This window comes from Falco punctatus (assembly GCF_963210335.1).
Source record: "Falco punctatus genome assembly, chromosome: 1".
In the NCBI taxonomy this organism is placed as follows: domain Eukaryota; kingdom Metazoa; phylum Chordata; class Aves; order Falconiformes; family Falconidae; genus Falco; species Falco punctatus.
In genome coordinates this window covers 48,244,396-48,269,509 of record NC_137580.1, presented here as the reverse complement: position 1 = coordinate 48,269,509, position 25,114 = coordinate 48,244,396, and the positions used below count along the sequence as shown (strand labels likewise).

Sequence of the window (25,114 nt, the reverse complement as noted above, 5' to 3'; positions counted from 1 at the left end):
TTTTCTAGGAGATGCTGTTATAAAACAGAAGGCAGCTTCAAATTGGGTTCTGGATGCTAATTCTGAAGTAGTTGAACATTGGAGAGCCTGAATTCTCACAGCATTAACACACCCTTTGATTACCTTACTGAAATTTTTTCACACTACCCTCCAAGTCAAGATCCTCCTGGCAACTGGTGATTTTAATCAGTGCACACTAATTGAGCTAGCAACTTAGGAAAGGGAGAGGCTCCTTTTTTCAGCCTATTCCTCTTAAGTAAACCTCTCAATCGACTCCTAGGCCCAGATGTGTGTTTTTTTGCAAATGGTATGTGTGATTGAGCTTCACCTACTGAGAGGCTGGAGGAGCCAAATTTGGCCCCAGAGATGTACTTATCTGCAGCTGTCAGAAGCATAAGAAAGGATTTTCTAATCTCTAGCAGTACAATTGTGATTTTAAAAGCAAGAGAAATTCAAAACATAAATGCTTTTTTTTTTTCTATTTTAGAATAAACTGGTGTTAACTGCTTGAAAATGCACCTAGATACAATGTTTGAAATCTCAGCATTATCTCATATGATTTTCCTCTACTTGGATTAAGCACCAAAGCCTTTGGAGTTAACAAAACCTGTACTGAGCAACTAATTAAAAAACATAATTAAGTATTTTATATTTATGTAAAGAATTGTGAGGAAGCAAGAAACAGCAAGCTAAAACAGATTCATATCCTTTTAGACCTTAGTCCTACCACAGAAATACCCAAAATTAAGCTCTGCTTCTGTTTGGGGCTTCATGGGTTTTTGTGGAGAGAAAAGGCAATCTAGCCACATGATCATCAGTTCCTTTAAGTGAAGTATTTAATATAGTGGTATTTAAAATTGAAATTCACTAATCCTCTGCATTCAGAGCTTCATCGGAAGAAATGAGGAAAGATATGGTTTAACCTGTAGGAAAGTAACATTAATCATACAGTCTGCATAATACTATATGTTTCTATGACAAGATAATGGAGAATGCTTTTGTTTAAGAATCAAAACAACTTCTGTAATAACATACCAGGGTTGGTTAGTTGCTGGTTTTTTCCCTGAACACTATTTGTTTGTCCTATTTCTCAAGAATTTCAGAGCAATGAGCTAAGTCAGACACCTGAAGAAAGATGATCTTTCCTTTACCAACACTTTACTGTTAAAAATAACCAGAGTCATATTTTTATTTAGTGTCTATTTATAAAAAGCATTTTCTTCTAGTGGCAGCATTAAATATTTAGACTAAACACATATTTAAATATCATTATGCCTGCAGATATGTCTAAGTACTCAGTTAAGGGCATCAGCTCCTTTAACAAGATAAGCTTCAGCTCAATATGGAAAAACTGTTACCAACCATGGCAGGCTATTTTGCACCAAAATGAACACATCCTTCTTCCCTTCGACTGCACACATACAGGGGAACAAGCAAAAAACACCCTTTCATGGCAACTGAAGGTTCTTAGCTATCAAAGCAGACATTTCTTAAGGAAAAAAACAAAACAAAAACCAAAAAAACCCACCACACATTTAAAAACCACATTAATATAATGCTCAGCAATGTAGCGGGACCCTTTCCAAAATACTCATCTGTAATTCTGGTCACCTGTAACCAAAAAAAAATTAATTCATACTTAAAAATCAGGAACGTAGGTGAGCTACCGAAGACCTCCTATATCTTACCAGGAAGATATATAGCTGAGTTTCTTTAATGTAGTAAAAGTGACAGAAAGCATAAATAAATGCTCTATCAATATTTAGGGAGGTAAGGGAGCAGGGTGGGTCACACAACTACAACAACAACAATACACTAAAGGACAACATTGGTACAACAACAATCTAGGGTAAAAGAACACATAAATTTAGGCTAGAAATTTTAAAAATATTAAAAAGATCAGAGATACAAAGGGATCTACAAAACTCAAGACCACATTTTAAGCCTAACTCACACTTTAATTCTTTTTAATTACAACATTACAGAGACATTACAACACCAGTGTTCAAAGCAGTGCTGGACCTTCAGAAACAGCTGGCAGACATGCAGGTTTCAGATTCTTTGTGTATGCCTCACCACAACTACTTCCTGGAAGCAGAACAGTTCCCCTTGAAAGATAAGGAATCATATCTGTTCCTTTTTATACCTGTACCAGAAATTAGTGTAAGCTTAAGAGGAGTGGGGGCATAATATAGGTAATTCAGGTACTTCAGGTTCTATCACCTACAGTTTCACATTTTTGTATCATTCATCCACATTTCATACTACATGTTCCTTATGCGTCTGGTGCCTTGGCCTATGGATTGTACCATTCAGGTTTTCTGCAATGTGGAGATAAGATACAGCAACACTCAGTAAGCTCCATTCAGTTTAAATTCTTGGAGCACAGCAACTAAATCAAATCTAGAACAAGTTACATTACAGAAGAAATGCCACAATTTAAGTAAAGAATGTAAATTGAAGACTATTTATATACCCCATTATTTCTGGGCTTTCTTATACAACTAAGATCTAAGTCTGGCAACTAAGCACTTAACTTAGAAGCAGTAACCAGATCTAGGGTCTGTCCCTGCAGTTGCGCTCACAGTCTAAAGGCTACAGACACATACTCCATTTTTCCTCTTTGATCCCATTGACATTTGCATGCCTGGTTACACAATGAGGCAACTTTCAGGCTTGTAGTGGACTGTTATTTCTTTGGGTGCCAACCACTCCTCAGGAGGAAACCAAAGACTGGAAGCCCTGCAGGCTGAAGGAGACCAGGAACCTGGGTTTCCCACACCACAGAAGTATGGCAACCAGAAAAGGCATGCAGAGCAACACTACCACCACTTCATCTTTTCTAGTGATGTTTTAGAGTGTTCTCTCCAGTTAGGCCACAGATGTGAAAGAAGAATCTGGTTTTGGGGTTTTTAACTGCTTTCCTAGGGACCCATTAGATCTTCACTCCCACTTCCTAAAATCAGTCTGCAGTAGCAGACTTCGGCCTGTTCAGGAGTTTACTTGGAAGAACCCCATGCGACACAGTCTTGGGGAGAAGCGTATCCAGGAAAGCTGGCTGATTTTCAAGGATCACCTTCTGCAAGTTCAAGCCAAGCAAACTGGCAGGAAAGCCTGCATGGGTGAACGTGGGACTCCATACAAAACTCAAACATAAAAAGAAAGCATACATAGGGCAAGAAGCAGGGTTACCAAGATGTTGCGGGAGGAATACAGACACAGGAATACAAGCACACAGGAATGGGGTTAGGAAAGCCTAACTCTGCCTGGAATTGGAGAGGGGCATGAAAGGCAACAAGGGCTTCTGCAAGTATATCAACAGCAAAAGGAAAACGAGGGAGAACTTCAGCCTATTGCTGAATGAGATGGTGGACCTTTTGACAAAGGACGTGAAAAAGACTGAGGTACTCAAGGTCTTCTTCACCTTGGTCTTTACTGACAAGATTCAATTCTCTCATCAGGAATCCCAGGCCCCTGATACTTGTGGAAAAGTCTAGAAAAACAACAACTTTCCCTTGGTGGAATAGGACCACATTAAGGAACATTTAAACAAATGGAACATATTCAGGCCCATAGGGTCTTATGGAATGCATTCACAGGTGCTGAGGGAGTTGGTTGGTGTCATTACAAGAACACTCTCTATCATCCTTGAAGGGTCATGGAGACTGGGAAGTGGAAAAGTATGCCTGAAGTCTGGGGGAAAAAAAAAAACACAAAAAACCCCACACACCAACAAAAAAGCAGATGTCACTTCTGTCTTCAAGGAGGAGGATTCAGGGAGCCACAAACTATGGAAGGTGCAAATAACCCTAGAAGCCATTTTCAAGTTGCTGACTGGAAGTAGTTATTATGGATTTACAGAAGGGAAATAATGCCTTATCAATCTGGTAGTCTGGTAAAACAACCAGTTTGGTGGATGAAGCAAGTAGATATTGTTTGCTTTGGTGCTGAAATTCTTTCTAAAGTCATGTCCTATAATATATAAATTGACAAACTGATCTACTACGAACTAGACAAGTGAACAGTGAGGTGGTCCGAAAACTGGCTGAACTGCCAGGCTGAAAGGGTTGTGATCAGCAGCACAAAGTGCAGCTGGAGGCCAATCACTACTAGTGTATGCAAGGATTTGGGGCTAATGCTGTTTAACATCTTCATCAATGACCTGCATGGTGGGACAGGGGGCAACCTCAGTAAGTTTGCAGAAGAAACAAAATCAGGATGAGCACCTGATACACCACAATAAGGGAAGAAGTTGCTCACAGAGGTTGTGAAGTGCTCTGTCTTGGGAGATATTTAAAACCTGATTGGATATGGTCCTGGGCAATCTGCTGTAGCTGGCCCCGCTTTGAGCAGAGGATTTGAACAAGGTAACCTCCAAAAGTCCCTCCCAACCTCAAGTATTCTGCAATATTTCAGCATTTGGACATCCGAACTGGAAGTTTCTTTCCAATCTCTTAGAAAATTAGCTTCTTGCTATATTGTAGAAACTTAATTAGCATTCTATAACAATGCTGCATAACCAGATCAGCAATGTCTCAACACTTTAATAACACAAGTACTACGACAAATTCTCTATACTAAGGCACTACTAATGTTTCAAAATAAATTACAGCATTCATTTGTAATACCAAACAACTAAGCAAAAATTGACAGAAAGTTATTTCAGATTAATATTTTTGTTCATTTACTTGCTAGCTTTCAAAATTTCATAACAGCACATAGTCGATAATATAGATCCATTTCATTACAAAAGCGTATGAAGAGAACGGATAAGTTTCACTAAACACAGTAATTTTGGACTGAGTATGTTAACTAGATCCTACTGAAACAGACCTTCATTCTTGACACTTACATCTGAAGTGCCTTGATGCTGAATACTTGGAAGTTAGGTGACCTCAAAAGAGTGCCTTTGGAGATGCTATATTCAGGTTTCTCCCTGTATTTTTTTTTTTTAAATACAAGTTTTCCATAGTTCAATTATTTCAGATTTCATTAGTTCAAAAACTAATACTCTACACAAGCTTTCCAGAAAGTGCAGCAGCTTTTTAAAAGACAAAAAACCCACACTGTTATTCAACTCTGGGAAATTTTCTCCCTGTATTGATTCTGAAGTGTTTCATTCAAATTTAAGTTTTCTATTTTCAGTTAACAATTCAAAAAACAGACCCAAATTATGTCAGCATAGCATAGCAGCGCACACATTTAGTGGAAGCCCAGCTTGCATTTGAAGTGGTACTTGCCTGCAGTGACAAGAATGAACAATTGCTTTATTCTGTATAGAAAAAGCCCTGTTCAAACCAACGCTGCAGGTGTTAGCAGACCTACACAAACTTGTAGATTCAAGTTTAGCCTGCGTCAAGCGCACTATCTACAAGACAGGGGTAAAAGATGACTGTGCTGACTCCCCCCTATACCCTATAACCTATTATCTAGCACTGAGTCTAAACCACACCACTAAGAAACAAGACACTCACATTGCAGTTCCTGTAGCATTTTTTAACTGAAACAGAATATCCTTAAATGAAAATGGATTTGTTTCTTCTCAGGCTATACCTATAACTCATTCCTTCAGACAGTGGAAACCCTTCTTTAACCCCAACCTCTTCATTGGGCAGGGAAAGACTTGAACCAGAATCTTCTACACTGGAGACAAGCATCTTAAATTAGGAGTTGGGACATAATAGTTGATAATACCATCTCTGTGCTTTTCAACAGACAAAACAAAAATATCTCACTAGAGTAAAACAGTTAATTTCTTTCCCCTTCCTCACCAAATTTTTTCACAAGCCCCAAGGAAGAATATCTTTGGATTTGGATCAACTCTGAAACCTTCTATTTTTTTCAGTTTGGTAATTCAAGAAGTCCATTATTGACACATTTCAGTATGCAAATCAAACAACTTCACATCTGAATTGGTGATCTGCATGCCCACTTGCACTCACAGATAACCAATTCAGCATGGCTTCATACTCTGCTTTTGAAGTTAAAACCTTTCTAAATGATGTATATTATATTATACCACTCCATTAATTATCTTTCCTTTTCAGCTCTTGCATGGGCATTTTGCATTTTATCTGAAGTGAGAATGGGAGAAGTCCTAAACTGAACATTGGAACAAGAAACTTCTCCCTGTCTAAAGGTTTATCTAAGCTACCAGGCTACAGAAACTAGCTTCAGCTTGCTTGCTCTCATTTTGACCCCACAAATCCCATGGTCCTATAAATTAACAAAGCTACTAACAGGGAAGGGAACAGACAGAAATTTCTATCTTTTAGGAGTTAGAAGTCCTCTACGGGATTTAGACATTAGCATTTACACAAGAGCCTCAATGCCACCTGTAACATCAAAGCTTCATATCATTTTCCCTCTGCAAACAATAAAATAACCATAATTTAATAATCTGAACATTGAACCATTTTGCCTTACCTCTTGCATGACACAAGCCATAAAATTTCATCACCTTATTTTTGCTCTGAGTCCAATAGCAACAGTTGGCTAAACATCTTCTGGAGAGCCACAGGACAATGTTTAGTCAGGACTCCACAGAGTCAAATTTTTACTGAACACCAAGGTTGAAGCCTGCAGAAATGTACTCAGTAGAGCAGACCCTCTGATATGAGGCTGCCTGTATGACAAAGCAGCACAGCTGGTTCTGCAAACTCCACTTTGAGGCTAGCATTTGCATTTCGACAAAACTTTTCAAACAACTTTTACAAGACAGGTTCCATTTGTACTTACAGAAGCCGCACCTGGTACCCCCTTCAAAGATGAATCCATTTGGGACAGCTCCATACCGACGCAGATCTGAGAGCTTCCACTGCCCCATGACACTAGGGGGAAGGTCTTTTACAAGGACGAGAATGTCATTGCAGAAATGCAGGGTAGCAGGCCCACTCTCTAGTTTAGTGCCAGGTGCTACAAAAACTTGAAATCTATGAACTATCAGATAAGGAAGAAAAAAAAATTACTACAGAAAATAGAGATAAGGTACCATGACTTATGTTCTGTAAGTCATTCTGTTCTGCTGTGGTATGTGGACCAGTCCCAGCCCACACCACGAGGCTCTAGCATAAAGATTTCAGTAGTGCCTGCACAACCCCATGCAAGTAGCTATAAGCTCATTACTCTATTATGCCAGTTTAGGACTGGAAAACAAAACATATCTTGGCTTAATGCTACAAATTATTAAGTTGTAACGTTATATTAATTTATACTAAGTCTTTCAGGCTACTCCCTATCTCAAATTAGTCAGTTATCCAGCCCACGCTTCAGTTACCTTTTCCATCCTTGCATCACTACATTGATTTGTCTGTCTCCTCCTCTAAACAGCCTGTGTCTCTCTTTTCCTACATGCGTGCACACACGCACACACACACAGAGACAAACAAACACACCAGTGCCCAAGGAGCCCAAAAGCCAAGGCTCAAAGTACCAGACAAGTTCTAACCAGAGCTGTTACTGACTCATCTGTAACTGCTTTACTCTTTCCCTAGCAGTAAAATGGGGAAAACTACATTTTCCCACCTTTGTGAATCTTTTGGGAGTTAGTGATGGCAGATGCCCAGACTTCTAAAATGACTAGGAAATTAAGTGATTCATAGGTAATAAACATGCTTAGATGTTCACTTAATTCTTTCTGTCTCACAGCATAAGCTTTAAAAAGGGTGGAAGGAAAAAAGGAAACACCTATCTCATTCAAATTTACAAAATCTACAGGTTTGCAAGGGTCCTTACCTGAAGTAGCAGCTGTTCTAGGCTGGTCTCCCATCTTCTCCTCCAAAGCTGCTGCATTTTGAATAATAAGCTATTGGGAGCACTTCAAGGGCTCAAATCTCACAGTGTCTCAAAGGGAGCAATTTAAGTGAGCAAGCACCTTGTTCTCAAACAACTGTTGACCTCCACTACTCCTCTAGTTTCTTTCATTTTGTGATTAGACACATACCAAAAAAGAAGAAAAAAAAAAAAAAAAAGTCTGCCTTGGCACAGGGAAGCATCAGGACTGTTACATTTCCAGTCAGAGGTTTTCAGTGGAACATTTATCCAGGAGCACACAGATTTAGCTTTTGGTTATCCATCAAAGATTATACAAGCAGCTACCTGCCTGTGAAATCTACAGGCTAGCTTCCTCATGGTCTCACTTCTTACGACCACACTTCCCAGTTTCTTGCATAAGCTTCTTCAAGCATCATGAATTTCAGCTAGGTCTGAGTCTTGCTTCTCTTCTAAATACTTGCTATATTCTTAGTTACCATCTTAGCTGTAAGTCTAACTCCTCACCTATGACGTGTGTTTGTAAGTCCCTAGGCTCCAGCAGAATTAGCCACAAAGTCATTCGAGTGAAATGTGCAAGGAGACAGAGATAGATCTAACTAACTACAGCTCTACTTACAGCTTTGCCAGTAGTCCCTGCTAGGGAGCAAATCAATAGTCACACAATGTCCCCTTCTGGGCACACAGCTGTTACGCAACCTGCTTAAACATAAACTATGAAAAAAGATACCAAAACCAACTTGACGAAAAGCTTTCAATAAGGAATCTTTAATACCATTTGGACCGCTCTGCCCAATTAACTCTGCTTGGTACTTTTCTGGCAATTAAACCATGGGACCAGAAGCATCAGGGTTCTTTCTGCCTCATAAATGAGGAATGGAGCACACTCTTCACACAATCAGTTGCAAATTACAACAGCTGCCAAAAACAAAGCTGCGGTTCAAATTCTAGATCACTGTTAAAAAAACAGCACATCCAAATCTGAACAAAGCCAAAGTAGAGGAAAAACCAGATCTGGACATGAAACTTTTGCCATAAGCTGCTTTCCTGGTAAATTGGGATATTTTTTTTTCCAAAATTCTCCCTAGCCATCTACTTCTACTCTGAAAAAAAAATAAATTAATAAGATACAGAGCTGAATATACCTATGAACGAAAGGTACTATTTAAGTTCCTCATTTCCTTTAGCTAATCAATTCCTCTTCACAGCTACTCACCGACCTGCAGTATGCTAACTTCCTCAGAATGAGTACTGGGCTCAAGCACTCTTCTCACACCTAACCTATACCTCAGCTCACTCTATTCCCCTGTTTTTATCTAGTCCCGGTTCTTTTATTCCAGGAATCACATCCACCTCATCTGCTAAAAATGGAGAAAGCACTGGGAACTCCAGTGCAAATGCCTCCATTCTCTGGTCCTCACTCAACTACAGCATCAACTCCTTTTTTTTTTTTTTTTTATTTGCTTCCCAGACTCTGAGGTCATCTGTCCATAGTCTATTTTTATCATCCAGTCACCTTACTTCCAAGGCACACAAAGAAACCCTTACTATGCTTTAAGAAAAAACACAAGTCACCATCCTGTCTTCATCTAAGTCTCCACGCTTTTCTATTTCTTTTCTGTCTACTCAAACTAGAGTTATTTTAATTTAGCTTTCAGTGCAAGTTTTGTTAGTAGAAAGAAGCCAAAATCCTGAAATAAATTTCTATACTCTGGTCTACCCTCCTTCCCCTAAGCTTTTTTGCAATTAACGTTCTACAAATTATTGCCAGTTCAACTAATTACAATTTTTTTTTCATTTCTTCACCTTCACACACATTCTTACCCACTCCATCTTTACTCCATAGCTGCACATATGATCATCCAATAGGCTCTATTCCTACTCCACTCAGAGCTTTCTTTTTTTTAAAAAGAAAATCTTTTCATTGCTCATCATTTCCTCCTACGACAACCATAACCCTCACACCCAGACTGAAACTAAACAGTCTCTCCATCCTAGAGCACTGCCTCAGTGCCAGATTATGAAAACTGGACCCACCCTGTCAAATTCAAATTCTCCTTCAGGTTTTAGGACAAGTCTATGCTGTACATAGATCTCAAACCTAGTCAAGAAATAGAACTGGAACACAATACAGCTACATCAAAGTGTACCAACTACTCCAGCTACTCATGCCTACATTGTTCAGAAACCCCCTCTAACCTTTCCCCTTATGCAAAGTTTCATATTTGGTAGCTCCAAGTGGTACATCCATACCTCTCTCTTCTGATACGTCTACAATTCATTACTATAAATTCCCAGGCCATCTACATATGTACTGCAAAGGAACAAGTCCACAAATGCAACAGATGGCAAAGCATATTGAACAAATGATTAAGATGGCTAGTGTGTGTCTCCCACACAGTTACCCTCCTTCCCTAGTTATGACTAAACAAACATAAGACAGATACTATGGATTACCAGTATTATCACTCTTTGTTCACCACTGTACCTTTTAGAGCTACTAACCAAGAAAATAAAAGGATGCATAAGACTGAAGTTAGCTGGAAAGACTGTGTCTGATGACACTCCTTATTGCAAGATATCTCTTCCTGAATAGGGACACTAGCAGCAATAAGCATTATCAATGCAACACCTAGTAGGCAGCTCAGAAAACTGGGACTGAACTACCCAAGTTCTACTCAGGACATTGCTCCTCTTAATTCAGGCTCCCTCTGAATCATGTTGTCAAAATCCCCAAGTAAATTGCAGGACCAGAAGTATAAGTCTGATCACATTGCTTCAAAGCTACATGCCTTCAGTGGCAAAACAAAAAACTGACTTAAGAGGTCTCATAGTTAGCCAGCAATACTGGGCAGTACTGTAATCAAAACCTATCATAAGGGACACCTGCTTTAAGATGTAAGGGGAAGACCAGTCTCTTCATTCTCAAACGAGTGACAGGCTTTTCCTTAAATGTACTGTGTTATTTGCATTTTAGCTATGCTTTTCTTTGCCTTTTTTCCCCCCAGAAGAAAAAAGAAAAATTAAAAAAAAAAAAAAGTGTGAGAAGACAAAGGTTACCTTCCCCCAAACTGTAGCGGATTCGAACATCCCACGCATACATTGTTTCCTTGTTGTCAAATCCCAGCATCACAACTTGAGAGAGACAGATGATTGCAAGCGTGTGATTTAAGCCCTCATAGGAGAGCCCAGGATCCAAGCCACAGATGTCTTCTAAGGTCATGCTGCTCCTCTCCTTATGCCCTTTTGCTCGTTCAGATTTATCTTTGTACACCAGCATGAGCAAACAGTCTAAAAGAAGCAAAACTGTCAGAGATGATGAGGCAGAACATAGAACACAACACATTTCTCAGTACTCTGCTTCAATACAAAGGTGCAGGGTCAGTCTGATCAAGTCAATGTAAGAACTGTTTCCTTTTCCCACCCTTCACCCAGGTAGTTTGCAGTCCTTGTTTTCAAGGAGCAAACACTGAAGGCATGTTTCAAGGGTAGTCTGCAGGCACAGAAATAAGGACGTAAGTAAAGTTTTCCTTGTTCTACTTTGAAAAATCTGGTAGTTTTTCAGATACTCTCCCAAGTCTGGAAGGGACTGACTCATTAATTCTGAGCATTAGAAGTTACACTATGATAGCTGTTCACATTACAAACACTAAAGACGGAGCAGCTATTGTCATCTATAGTGCCATTAGAACATACTGAACCACAAATGAAATTCTTACAGTAGTTCATAGATTACTCAACTACTAAATGGCGAGCAGACTGCACTGCCAAATTGTTAGCGTCAGCTCAGGTTTCCTAGTTAGATGTTACACAGTAGCCATTGCTAAATAATCATTAGGTGCCACACCTTTTCTTTTTCTTTTTTTTTTTTTTTTAATTTTGCTTGCATCACCATTTGTTTTTGAAACCTGCCTAGAGGTGCTTATTACACAGTAACTATGCAATAGAAGAAAGTAATTCAAGTGCCAGGGTCCCAAGGGAAAACCATATTTCACAAGCAAACCCAAAAGACAAGGAAAAGGGGAGAGCCCTCTCCCACCTTTTGCGTTTATAACAAGAGCACTCCTCTTCCTCCAGGTTCCCATCTTATTACACAGCACTCAGCATTAAATGAAATTAATGGTCAATATCAAAGCTGCAAGATCCACCGCTTAGGCTGACCTACATACCACAAAGGAGAAAGCCCCCTTATGCACCATTTTATGAATGTCGGGGTGTGGTGCTCAGAGCCCTGGCGAGGTGCCCTGCGGCTCTCAGCTGGGCAAAAAACTGGCAAAACTCCAAAGAGGTGAAAAATGACTGAAAGACTGAACCGTCTGCTAACTGAAGCAGAGCTTTGCGTGGACTCCCAATTGTTTTTGTGCACCTGTTAGCAAAAACAGCTGCAACTACAATATTTAAGCATTCTGCAATACAATTGTGCGTCTGAAGAAAGAACACACAGGGTGGACAGGCCAAGGAAAGTAAATCACTGGGGGCTTTCACTGGTAAACCTGACTGATTTAGCAAGATTAAAAATGCTATTTTTGAGGAGTAAGCTACATTATCAGTCAGTAAGTTTTCAAAGCAAGCTCCCTCATCTTGCCCCTTCAAACCTGTCTTACATTAGAAATCCAGGCCTGCATTCACAAGTCTGGACACTAGCTCTAGGGTGAACAGACACCTGTTCATGCCCAGTTTAACAGATTCAGCCCAGGCATTTAAGATGCTAACACCTAACTAACTCGGGTAACAAAGAGTTAGGTCTGAGGAGCTTCAATTAGTAAGAAACCTTCAATCTATCATCAACAACGTAGAAAAAATGCCATAATCCATTCTGCAGCTATGTAGGTTCACATTTTCTGAGAGTAGGCACCATTTTGCCCAGCAGAGAGATACTTTTAGGCCCAAATGTTTTCCCTGTTAGGAACAGATGGGGAAACCTGAAACCTGCTTTTCCCTCTCCAGCAGTACAACCATCACTCTGAATTACATTTTCAATTTCCCCTTCAGATGCATGGAAATGATTTTTTTTTTTTAATTCAAGATGTCATTTTATTTTTAAATTGAAGTGATATTTTATGTCAAAACACTGATCAAAAATAAGTACTGAGCTTGTAACACCAGCTTTTTTTACAGCCAACAATCACCCTGAAGAAATATTAATAATTTAAAATATATATATTTTAAAAAATGCATTTTAAATGGAAGCCAGAGCCAGCTAGCTGTGCCTTGAAGAGTCACCTTTCCCCTTGGTTTTAGTCAGCGCCTGACACGAAGCTACTTAAAAACCGAGGGCGGGCGTTACGCGGGGGCACGGGCCCAAGGCTCCCGCCAGCCGCTGAGGGGGCGGTGGGTCCGCGCCCGCCCGCGGCCTCGCTGAGGGAAGAGCTGCCCCCGGCGTGAGCAGACGCCGCAGCTCCGCTCCGCGCTCTCCCCTCGCCTCCGCCCTCATTACGCTCGGGGGGCTCCGGCAGCAGCCCTCTCCTATATTAGGCCGCCTGGTTCGTCGCCACATAATTTACAGCCCGCTCCCCCGATTTAAAAAAGTAAAAAAAAAAAAAAAAAAAAAAATTGAAAGAGCAGCGACGGCTTAAGGAGCGTCCCGCCGAGGGCGATCTCCGGCGGCAGCTAGTCTCCAGGGGAGCCCTGTAAAGTCCCTGCCCCGGGGCCCCAAACCCTGTCTCCCCACCGCCGGGTGGCCGGAGGGACGCCCCCGCAGCTGCCGCCCCCCACGGGACGGGCCCCCTCTTACCTGCCACCGGGGAGGGCTTGCGCAGCACCAGCCACCTACTCTTCCACTGCAACGAGAGGCAAAAGGAGAGGGTTAGCCAGGGCCGGAGGAGGGAAGAGCGGGCTCTCTTCCCTCCTGGGGAGGGGGGTGTCGGTTGGGGACCCCCGGCCCCTGCCCGCCGCGGGGCCGGGCCGAAGGGGCGCCAGGAGCAGGGACCTTTTTTCCATCTCTCAACTTGACGTGACCCTCCACCACCACGGAATCCGTCATCTTCAGTCATGATTCCGGACAGCTGCGCCCGGCTCGCTGCTCCCTCCCCGCGCTCTGGCCGAGGGGTCACTTTCAAAATAGCTTTATTAGGTCCCCGCGCGGGCACAGGCAGCGCCACGGGCGAGCGGCCAGCGCCGCCCGGCCCTCCCCAGCGCCCCCTGCCCCACCGGGCACGGCCCGGGGCGGCTGCCGGCTGAGGGGCCACGGGGGGCTTTGCACTCCTCCTTTATTCATGTATTTTACTGGGGCGTTTGGGGTATTTTTATTTATTTATTTTTTTATTAATTATTTTGTCTCCAGGGTTTCGGCAGCGGGAGACGCAAGTCGAGGCACAGCGCCCCACCGGGTCTGCCTCCTGCCGCGACCCCGGCGGGGCGCCGAGCGCCGCCCCCCGCCCCGATCCGGCTCCGGCCTTTGCAGCTGACCGCCGCGGCAGCGCTGCGCCCGGGGGCGGCGCGAAAGCCCGGGCCGGATCGCTGTGCCCTCTCCGCGGAGCGGGGCCTGGCGGGCAGGAACACCCCCTCCCCCGCACCAGCGGCTTCCTTGCAACGCCCAAATTTCTCTTTCAAAAGGTGTAATTACTGCTCCCCTTGGCTCCCAGAAGACATACAGCCAACTACCCCAGATAAAAATACTCTCGGTTTTATATTATTATTATTATTATTATTTGCAATGCAACTGTCACGAGATAACAACCCACTTATACCAAACCCAGAGCAGCTACAATTAATACAATAAGATGTGCTAATGATGTCCTCAGATTTATTTCAACGAGCAATGGACTAATTAGAGTCCATTATTCTAAAAATATTCCTACTGCATCTTATTTGATGGTAATTAGTTCTTTAGCTTTTTTTAAACAGCACCACAGCACATTTTCCTTTCAATAGCATAATAGAAGGGTTTTTTTAGATGTTTGCGTTTATTTCCTTCCTTTGAATCGGTCAGTTTGCATGGAATAACATATAATTTAATAAAACCATCTTTAAGTGTGTTTCATAATGAATTTGGAATGTGTTTGTTCAACTGGCTTTGCATTCTAATTCAACTCCAGTAGAAATGTTAAGAAAAATATCAGATAAAATTTCACTAGTAAATTTAAGGTGGATTTTTATTTTAACCATAGTGATCAGCACTTGAAGGGAGGAGAAAAACATGGAGGACGAGTTTCCATGAGGTAATGCTCAACAGAAAGACAGAAGGTGCTGGAGTGCCCCATAGGGATGTGACCAATGTCAGGGGTGTGAAAGGACAGGCAAGGACCCCTCACTTAACCTGGACGTTTCCTTGCACCCGTAGTCTGGGTTTGTGGATTTAACATAGTGCTAGTCACCGTACAGCAGATGCTCAAGTGGTGAAATTTAGTTCCATCAATGCAGTAACAGTGGACAAACAGGCTGCTTTGAAAGCCACAAATTAATTTTGATGCATGCAAAGAATGGCAGTATCAACTGAAGATCTGTCATTTAGACCTTTGACACTGTTTCACTTGTGAGCACTCAATATATTAAGAAAATGTTTTATTGATTGTGTTGGTGTTGCTATATACTGATATAAGCAGCGTGGATTTTGAAAACAGGACAGCTAAAAAGCTCTACACAAATTGTCAGAAACACCAGTCTAACACCTTTCCTATCAAACAGCCACTTTCTTTACAACAAGAGAAGACTGGGAGAACATATATAACACAAAACTGCCAGATCAAAAGTATGCACAGTGTGGATGGATATTAATTTCAAAGTGAAACTGTAGTCACAGAACAGATATGGACGTTCAGAATGGCATAAGCTTTGTGTGGAAACCTGTTCCAAATGATTCCCTTCCAAAGAAGAGTGAATAGTTCCTTCATGCTGATTTGGTACTTGTCTTTCAGCAGCAGGTACAGTTAGTCTTGTTACACAGTTACATTCATTTCATGGAGTTAACAAGCCAGACTCGTCCTGCAAATGTCCAGGAAGGCAAAACCAAACAAGACTTTTCAGCTTGTTTTGGAATCAAGACCCCAGAGGTGGATCTCAATCTTTGAAGCTAGCGTTTAGTACTTCAGAAAAACAAACTAAAGACTTTGATCTTAGTATTCACAGTATTCACAGCTGAAAATCATATCCAAACTTTTACATCTGTCTACTGGAAAACTGTGCGACACTTGCACAGAACTGGGAGCACCACCAGCTGAAACTGATCCTTATGCAGAGCTTTTCAGATGCATTCCAGCACAGAGAAGTGTTACTTCATTTTTCTGCCAGTTCTCAACCTGTTGAACAACCTCCAGAGGGATTCAAAGATTTATCTGTAACTTTACACATAACAGTCCAAGTCCAAGAAACAGAGGGTAAACATTTTTATTAAACAGCTTACATCATTTATCTAGATCAGCATTGTTACACATTTGTACTTATGCAAATTCAGGTTTTGATTATTTTTCCTTACAAAGTTTCTTTTAACTGCAGAAATCATTCACCATAGCTAAGAAACCCACTGCCAGTACTACAAAACAAAACACATATCTGAGTATCTAGGTGCCACTTTAAAATTTCATATCTTAAAGCACAGCTTTGCTTGAAACACTTAAGACAATTGAAAACACTTGAAACAATTGAAAAATGTTTGCTATCAGAGAAGAAATACATTTCACATCAACATCTCCAAACGTGTACATCTGACATGGCTAAAGATTCCCTGTATTAAAAAAAAAAAAAAAAAAAAAAGGAGTAATTTTCTGTTCTTCATCAGATTAATTTTTTTTCTTGAATCATTTGCTGCCTCTTTTGCTAGCACAGCTGAGTCCACAGCCTCTAAATGGCTATATATTGTAATAATTTCTTTGATTATTCACATTCCATAGACCATGACAGCAAAGCCTGTAGTTTATGATATCACCAAATCCCCAAGGAATATGTCAGGCTCCTTCCCCAGCCATCCAGTTTAAAAATCCATTAAGAGAAACCTCCTTTCTGAATTATCTAAATAGTTGAACAACTTGTTAGTACAAAATCTAAGACATCTTCAAAACACTGTCAAATTTAAGAAATACTTAGGCACTTATCATCAAGGTGAAGTGTTTCCGCTGCTGTCTTCAGCATGAGGAGCAGCTCACAGTCTGCAAAATGTCCTAACTGCATCGGCCTGAAATCAAGTGCTCTGACTTCCAACATTTTTCAGCAGGAATCTTTGTACTCTCAGGAGCATTACTCTGCTGGAAAATTGCGCACCAGATTCAGCAGAGCTCAGAGGCATATTCCTGCCTTTATGTCGGTGGAACATGAAAATATACTTACATGTTCAGCTGAATCAAAACCTAACTCTCTGGTTTTTTCCCCAGAACTGATTTGTTGCAGTTAGCTGACGAGCAGCTTCACCTGCATTCATTGCTCTGTTGGTTTCTCTCAACCAACTTCAAGAGATCACTTGCTGGGCTGGGGAGGGATTTCAGCTTTTGTGCTCCTCCTGTTTATTTATCTCTTCTGAGAATACAAGGACAATGTTGTTACAGGTTGGGCTGGGGGATGACAGCTCCACCAGAAGCTGCATAAACATTCAAATCACTTTTTATGTAATCTACCAAGCAGGCAAACCAGTTGTAGATTTTGGTGCACTCTTGGACATGTTTTTTTTATTAAGCCAAATAGACAGTCTTGTATATTGAGCAGTCCACAGCCCTAAAGTTCTAGGTCAAGGATGCTGACATCAGATGGAGTAGGCCTACTTTTGGTGGTCTGGTTTGGAAGTGCTAAGGAATACCATGACAGTTTTCATACTAGCATATAATAAAATATTTATGCCACTTTAATGAAACCAAAAGACTCCTGAACCCTGCTTCAAATGGTAGCATATCTAACTGTTCAACGTTTTTCGAGGTGCTATTTTCTCATTAATCCAGTTTACATAGTTTGTCACTCGTGTATATACTCCAGGTTTGTTGACTCTCCCACAGCCATCTCCCCAGCTGATAACTCCATAGAGGTAAGAGATTTCATTTTTCTCACAGGCCAGAGGTCCACCAGAATCTCCCTGTGTTAAAAGTAAGCAAAGATTATCTCATTTGATAGAAAGCAGTCCAAAAAAAAGATCAGTTTTGGAAAGTCTTAAATTAAGAATATTTTCATGTGAGATTTAAACTGAAAAAAATAATACGGAAGCATTGGTCTACTGAAGTTTCATTACAGAATGGGTTTTTCAGTCATACGCATCTCTAATATAGTAGTGGTGGATTTTTTAATTCCACACTGAACAGAAGTATCAAAATATCAGATTTTATTTAAAAATCTGAAATTCTTTTAGATTCAGACACCTACTGAAGAGCACAGTTAATTTGGGTCACCTTCAATGGGAGTCAGCAAGTCTTTGACGCTTACGCTACCTAGTGATATGGACACTGCATGGATGGGTTATGTAAGGCAGAGAATATTTGGACAGTTTCTCAGCGCAGTTTATTGCAACTGTCAGAGATCATGTAAGGTTTCAGAAGAAGGGTGTTGCATACATACACACTTTTCCATGTGACCGTGGGATGCTATAATTTTATGTGGCATATGGGGGTTTTGCATCCTTTGAATTCGATGCTACTGAGCATTTACCTTGTCATTAAAATCATAAACCGAAAATAAGACCAAATTAATGTTTGATGACACACTACAGCAAGGATGAATTTGGAACACTTCTACTTATTAAAAGCTTGCAAGCATTCAGGAAAGGGTTTTTTTATTATTATTACTCTTAGACTGACTTTCTAAAGAGATGAAAATGACTTAGTAAAAGAAGCCACCACTCCAGTTACTTAAGACTAAGGAGAAATATATTTTTTCCTATTTAAAAAGATAGCAAAATAAGTTTGGGCAGAGAGCAAAATAAGTAGGAAAATTGTGTTGCCTGTATACTAGAAGATTTCTATAATAAATGAGGAACATTGAATTAAGTCTTGCATCTGAGATCAATTTACTTCTCAGAACCTTGCTTATTTCTCCACAACTCATCTCATTGATTACAATTTTGGTATCAGTGCACTGATGAAAAAACCCAAAAGTGTCCAAGAAAATCTTTAAAAAATAATCAAGCAGAACACATTTTCTGCTTGGCATTTCTTGGTATTGAAATATTTTTGTACCTAACAGATGGTTTAAGGTTTGATTTCCTAAGCATACGTGAAGAAAACTCAAAGGTCTTCTACTTTTGTTGTGACATTAAGAGATCTACACAATTTCTCCTTAGACCACACTACAAGTCCACCAACAGGAAAAAAATATATTGATTCACTAATAATGATTTCATGCCATAAGCACTGTTTTTCCACAACATCGGTGACTCTAAATCACTGGTTTTCAGTCTTTGCAACTCTCTCCTGACCACTTGTCTTTCTGCAGCTCCACTTTCCTTCCCCCCCCCCCCCCCCCCCCGTTCTCCTTTCATTCCTGATCAACTCTTTTTCCATGGCAGGGAGTGAGAATCTGCTATAATGCTGTGTCTTGGATTTGTGCTTCCTGGATAAGGCAAGGAAAACTGAGCAAACGAGGTAGTTTCTAGTTCTCTGGCCAGTACCAACAGTTGCAGCCAATAACTACAATCAGTTCTCAGCCCTGGCCTGGAAGTGCTGAGCCACTGCTGGCTGCTGCCATTTCATTCTTCACACCTTTCTTTGGACATTTTTATGATCACTATAAGGGTTCTGGCACGCAGTATACTTTTTTTTTTTTTTTTGCTTTACTTACTCTCACTGTCAACTATTAGCTATGTGCTGCCTGTTCCCAAATTTATGCTAATAGACATGACCCTCCTCCTTACAACTGAACAGAAGATAAAATCTGAAGGTTTATGTAAGGAATAATCTGATGCTACACTTAAAAAATAGTCTTATCTACCACCACAACAATTCTGCATCCTTATTCAGAGCCAAGGTGTGACATAATTCAAAAAGAGATGCAAAGTATTAAGAGCATGATGAGGTCATTCCACGAAGGTGAAGGACAGAAGTCATGAAACATATTTGACTGATATTCTACACCATTAAATCCCATCCACTACAGTAACCTCAGCTCCTTCCTCCTCCAAACCTCAGCACTGCTCCCCACCTCCTAGCTAGGTATCCCTACTTCCATTCAGGCAAGAGGCAGCAGCTTGGGGATTTGGCTCCACACCGGTACCTGGTGGCTGGCCTGCCAGCGCACCCCTGCCAGCTGGCCAGCTAACAGTTGCCATCACACTGCAAGCTCAGGCAGCTGCTAAAGCAACTCACCCTCCAGTGCATCGCAACCACCTTTTTGAAGGTAGGGGGAATATAACACCCTGGAGGTTTTTGCCCTTCTGTAGAACTTAATTGACATTGAACAGATTAAAAAACGAAGGTGGAAGTAAACAGTGCAGTCACATAAATTGTTTGTTGTTGGGTTTTTTTTGTTGTTTTTTTTTTTTTTTTTAAAGAATGTTTCTTTTCTTTAGGAACACTGTAATGTCAAAAGTAAGCACTGCAACACTGTAACATTCCTGGCAATAATATAGTTAGATTCTTTGCCTAGAGATGACTCACAACATTACCTGACAAGCATCAGATTTGCTATCGAAGTAGCCAGCACAGAACATATTTTCAGTGATTTCTGTTCCATAAATTTCAGGGCTTCTGCACTTCTCCTCAGGAATAATTGGAGTCAGTGCTTCTTGCAGGACATTTGAATAACCAGATACGTCTTTAAAAAAATCGCACAGAAGAAAGTAATTTTTTTAGAATGCAAAGAGCATAACATGGAAACACAATGCACAATACTACATATAAACATATTTAACACCTCTCAGTCACATTAGTGTTGTGGATCTCTTTAAAAAACAATATTTTTTCTAGTGATCAGATAACTTTCTGCTCCTCCAGTCAGACTCCATGCCCTTTAAAATAACAGTGTGCCATGTCCAGACATTAAGCCACTTTGGGTTCTCTCCTTTCCTAGAGGTTCAGGAACAGTCCCCCCACACTCCTGTCCTCTCCTTTTTCCAGATGCGATATTAAATCATCAACTTATCAAAAGCTCCATTACCTCTTTTTGCCTTTAGACTACACATTTAGACCAGGACAAGGTTTGCTCATACTGAATCTCTTACCGAAATGAGACAGCCAGCTCCCCCATCCTGTTCATCTATCTACATAGGTCTCTGCTGTCTCCACATCAAAGCATAGCCAATCCTCATAATCCTGAAAATCCTCATCTGAAAGGATGGGATGGATTTTCCACGTTTCTCAAGCTGGATGTAAACATTTCTTAGCTAAAAGTCTGTCTCCTGTAGATGATTCCAAAGTTTCTTGCTGGCGAAGGTAAAGATCTATCTCCTCCATCACAGATTAGTAAGTTGATTGTGTTTGTTTTGCAGTCTTTGATATCTACCTTGAGAAATCAGGGGTGGGATTCACTCGACTAAGTGTTAAGTTGTTGGCACCTATAACTAAGCTACTTGCTCCCCTCCCAGTCCACAGAGACCTAGCTAGCTCATAGCTCATCTCATCCTAAAATAGACACACACATTTGGTCAAGGGAACCACACTCCACATTCCAAGGACTATAAAGGACGTTCAGGATGACTATTTCAGTTGTACATGTTGTACACATCTAAAGGCAGGTAAAAAGAATGTCACCAGAAGTCCCTTGGAAAATGTTTTACCAGACTATCAGTTGTATAACATATACATGAGCATTATGTTTTAGTCATCATCAGGTTTTTTTCTGCAGACACCAACTCTCATTTTACTCACTTTCATGCTTGTGTCCCCATCCAGAAATCTGACATTTGAACTGATCAGGGAAAACAGTGTCACTTTCTGGCAAGCAGATGGGCTGAACAAACTGGGACTTGACTGCACAACGTTGGCCATTCTTCTTCAGCTTAATCAAAGCTGCAGAAAGAAAATACAGGAGGAATAAAGCAACTGCTCTCTTTCTTTGATGGGATTGGCAGCAATGGGTCTCAGATACAACTTTAATTATCCCCTAAGCCTCTCTTAATTAAGATATTTCAATCAAAGACAGACAGACTCATCTCAACAGTACCTGATTTCACAGCAAATTGAAGGCTGAAACAGTCAGCTACACCCCTTGTGGGAAGATTTATTTTATGCTGCACTCACTGAGCAGATTTTGCTTCACTGCCTCTGTAGAGAAGGAGGGAGGTAGAAAATACATATGTCTCCTCCCACCTTAAAGTTAAATAACAGTGACATATCCACAACTTTCAGCTGTAATAAGTGGGATGTGCAAGTGCTCACTGCTTCTGAAATTCTGGCCAGCTGCCTAATTCCAATTTGATTTAAAAAATTAATTACTGCAAGTGTTGGTGTATTTTGTGCTCTCTCATCACTGAGTTCAGCAAAATTCAGGATCTTGAAAATTAAGGAATAAGAAAGCCCCAAACAGGATATTTCAAAACCAAGCTTCTGAAAGCTACAAAGAATTACACAACCTTTACTACCCCCTCATGGGGCTGAAAACAGTGTAAATACAGAGCTGTGTAGTATCATAAGCTTGATACTGAAAAAAGATGTCAAAAGTAGAAGAAATGTTGGTTCCCCTATAGCAAACCCCCTGTATTTGGCTGTAGAGCAACAGAGGGGACTTTGCACTTGGAGTAACAAGGGCAGCATGTTGGGTTTGGGCACACTGCTCAAAGACAGAGCTGATGTGATGTGAACACATCTATTAAAGCTTCACATCACAGCTTTTAGAAGCTCCAGGTTTTCTGAGCACAGCTGTGTAGAAAGCAAGAGATCCCACTGAATAGTCTTTTTTATCTACCAACTATAATTTTTGGCCTTTGTGGAACATGTGAATAGTATCTCACAGGCTGAGAAGCCCACACAAACCACTTCAACACTCAGCAGCTTGCTCTTCTTTGCCTTCTTCCTCTTCCCCACCAATTTTGCCTTTTTCTGAATCCCCCAAACTTCCCAGAAAATGTTCATATGGTAGTTTGTTTCCTTTGGAAAAGCATTTTCAGCAGGAAATAACGCTTCTGCTGCTTCAGTAGAAACCACTGACAGGGCAGAACACGTCCCCATATCTTTCCCCCATTTATACCTTTTTGTTTGTTTTTGCAGTTGGGCTCGTCTTAGGCACCCCTAATTCACCTGACCCTAGATTTGGACACTGCACATCAGCAAGGCACGCTGAATTTCAGAGTAATTAAAAAAGTTAGGAGATCTCAAAGTGCCAACAGTGGTTTACACCAGAATATTTCAGAGCAAAGTAATACCCCAAATCCAGCTTGTCTCCCAGTATGCTGTGACAGAGCTCCTACCAACACAGAATCTGAATGCTTTTTGCTACAAAGTGGAAAATATTCACCATCTGGGAGCTAAAAAGCCAGAACATGCCTGACCTGAAATATCCCTGATACCAGGCTGTTAAATAGTCTCATAGACAAAGTGCTCACACAGCGTGATACCCTGGGGGATGTGCCACCTTCTGCAAGAGTGGATCAGAAAATATAAAGTGAGTTGCTGTTCCATTGTCATTCTAATAGAAGGTCAATCAGAAGGGCATTTAACTTTTGACTGATAAGACAGCTGATTTTTAAATCTGTCTCAGCGTGAAAAATGATTCTTAGTAACATGGATTTTTAGAGCAGATGGGGTTATTATATTAATCTAGTCAGATCCTCTATACAATACAGACAATAGAATTTTACCAAGCAATTCCTGCATCAAGCCCACAGTTTCTGGTTCAGTTTAAAAAATACCTAATTGCACAAAGACTTGAAGTGATGATGAATCTGCCATACTTCTAGGTGAATTGCTCCAAAGGGTAATTATCATAATTATTTTAAATTTGCAATTTATTTCTCATCTGAATTTGTCTAGCTTTCAGGTGCTGTTATAACTCCAGTAAAACAGAATCCTCTGCATTTGAAAGCCTCTCCTAATATCTACGATTTTTCCACTATGAAGGCAGTTTTTGACAGAGCAACTAAACTTGAAACTAAGTTGCGTAAACAGAAAATAAAAGAACAAAAATACTCACCAATATCATGTTCAGTAGGGTTGAACACAGAATATTGAGGATGCAAGATGTATTTCTCTATTTCAAATGTTTGTGTTACATCAGTTGTTTTATTAAATATATGCTGACCCAAAACTACTGTAATAGTAGATTTTAGTGGACTGCAATACAAGAAAGAACAAGCAATTCTGTTACTAGCAGGACAAATGAAGCCTAATTTCCAGTGCCTGTGTATTTCCTGAACTGTTGTAACCTCAGCCCCCCATCACGTCCATTATTTACCTTCCAATAATACCTTGACCTGTTTCCCAGGCTTCCTACCTACTGGGGGCCAGGAAAAAGATGGCTAATGTTACCGTGAGTCCCAGGCTCTGTGGGTCCTGATTAAGCTAATTAAAGGCTGCTGTTCATTGACAGAAGAAAAAGGCAAGCACAGGCACAGCTGCCCAGCTGCTGTCTAGCTAACAAGAATCTTCAGGGGCTGTAAGCACTTCTTGTTCTAGAAACTTAACTGAGTCAACGTTGACCAGACTGCCAATGACTACAAAAATTACTGAGGAAAGAAATGAAGGACCAAAAGATGAGTCAATGGTGGATATCTCATTTCTTTGTGAAGCCAGGCTCTTAAAAATATTACAGGCATGGGTACGATTTTACAGGTGCTGGCAAACTGACAACTTAGGAACATCTGGGCAGCTTCCACCTAAGAGCTATCACCTCTTCTGCTCTGAGGTTAGATTGATCTATGTTAAATCTGTTGTCTAAAATCAAAAGCAGCTTGGTGGAGGAAGGTTCCAACAGCACACCGATCTAATGGGGAAAAAACCACTCAGAGGAGATTACAGTTTTTGTAATTCACGCCACCTTTTTCAGGCATTGATTGTTTACTTTAAAAAGACCACAGTCCTTTTATATCTGATGTCCTTGAACAGACAACTAATAAGAACCAGTACAACAGTTGGGAAGAAAGGGACACTTGGGAATAATCAGGAAATGTCTGGAAAGAGTAAAATCTCTAGCTTTGAAAGGAACAGAATTTTAAAACCAAATTGATCTGTATGTTCATAAGTCTACAATGAATTTAGTTCACAAGTGTCTTCAACATTTGAGCACTCATATGATTTTGTTATTCAGTGCAGGAATAGAAAATGTCTGCTGTCACACATCACGCACAGATGCAGAGCAGTTAACATCATTATAGTTTCCCTAGCTGTATTTCTGCACATCAGTAGTGCCCATCAGATATTAAAACACTGTGGAGTCTCCTCCGGTACTGAGCATGAAGCAATGATCGACAGTAATGTACTTAGAGGAAAGAGATTCTGGCTAATTGCAGTGCAGAGAGCCAGCAGCTACCCAGCAACAATAACTATGCTTATAATTAACATAGGAA

The 25,114-nt window shown here is 40.7% G+C and overlaps 2 protein-coding genes across 8 annotated transcripts in view; both read right to left on the bottom strand.

The window, feature by feature from the left end:
• The window catches only part of DOK7 (docking protein 7), an 80,058-nt gene extending 64,075 nt beyond the window's left edge, over window positions 1-15,983 (bottom strand). For 4 of the 7 annotated variants that reach the window (XM_080411165.1, XM_080411166.1, XM_080411168.1 and 1 more), the window contains exons 1-4: window positions 13,700-15,983; window positions 13,505-13,550; window positions 10,831-11,076; window positions 6,739-6,939 (exon numbers count right to left, since the gene is read on the bottom strand). In XM_080411165.1, coding sequence (XP_080267291.1) covers window positions 6,739-6,939; window positions 10,831-11,076; window positions 13,505-13,550; window positions 13,700-13,753 — 547 coding nt within the window. In that variant the 5' untranslated portion in view covers window positions 13,754-15,983. Of the gene's footprint in view, window positions 1-6,738; window positions 6,940-7,734; window positions 7,911-10,830; window positions 11,077-13,504; window positions 13,551-13,699 lie in introns of those variants that run through there. The other 3 variants (XM_080411167.1, XM_080411169.1, XM_080411170.1) reach the window with 2 other exon arrangements.
• A 96-nt stretch (window positions 15,984-16,079) lies between these two features.
• Window positions 16,080-25,114, bottom strand: part of HGFAC (HGF activator) — a 48,664-nt gene continuing 39,629 nt past the window's right edge. The window contains exons 11-14 of the mRNA XM_080411276.1: window positions 23,743-23,882; window positions 21,483-21,623; window positions 20,282-20,430; window positions 16,080-17,764 (exon numbers count right to left, since the gene is read on the bottom strand). Coding sequence (XP_080267402.1) covers window positions 17,588-17,764; window positions 20,282-20,430; window positions 21,483-21,623; window positions 23,743-23,882 — 607 coding nt within the window. The 3' untranslated portion in view covers window positions 16,080-17,587. The remainder of the gene's footprint in view (window positions 17,765-20,281; window positions 20,431-21,482; window positions 21,624-23,742; window positions 23,883-25,114) is intronic.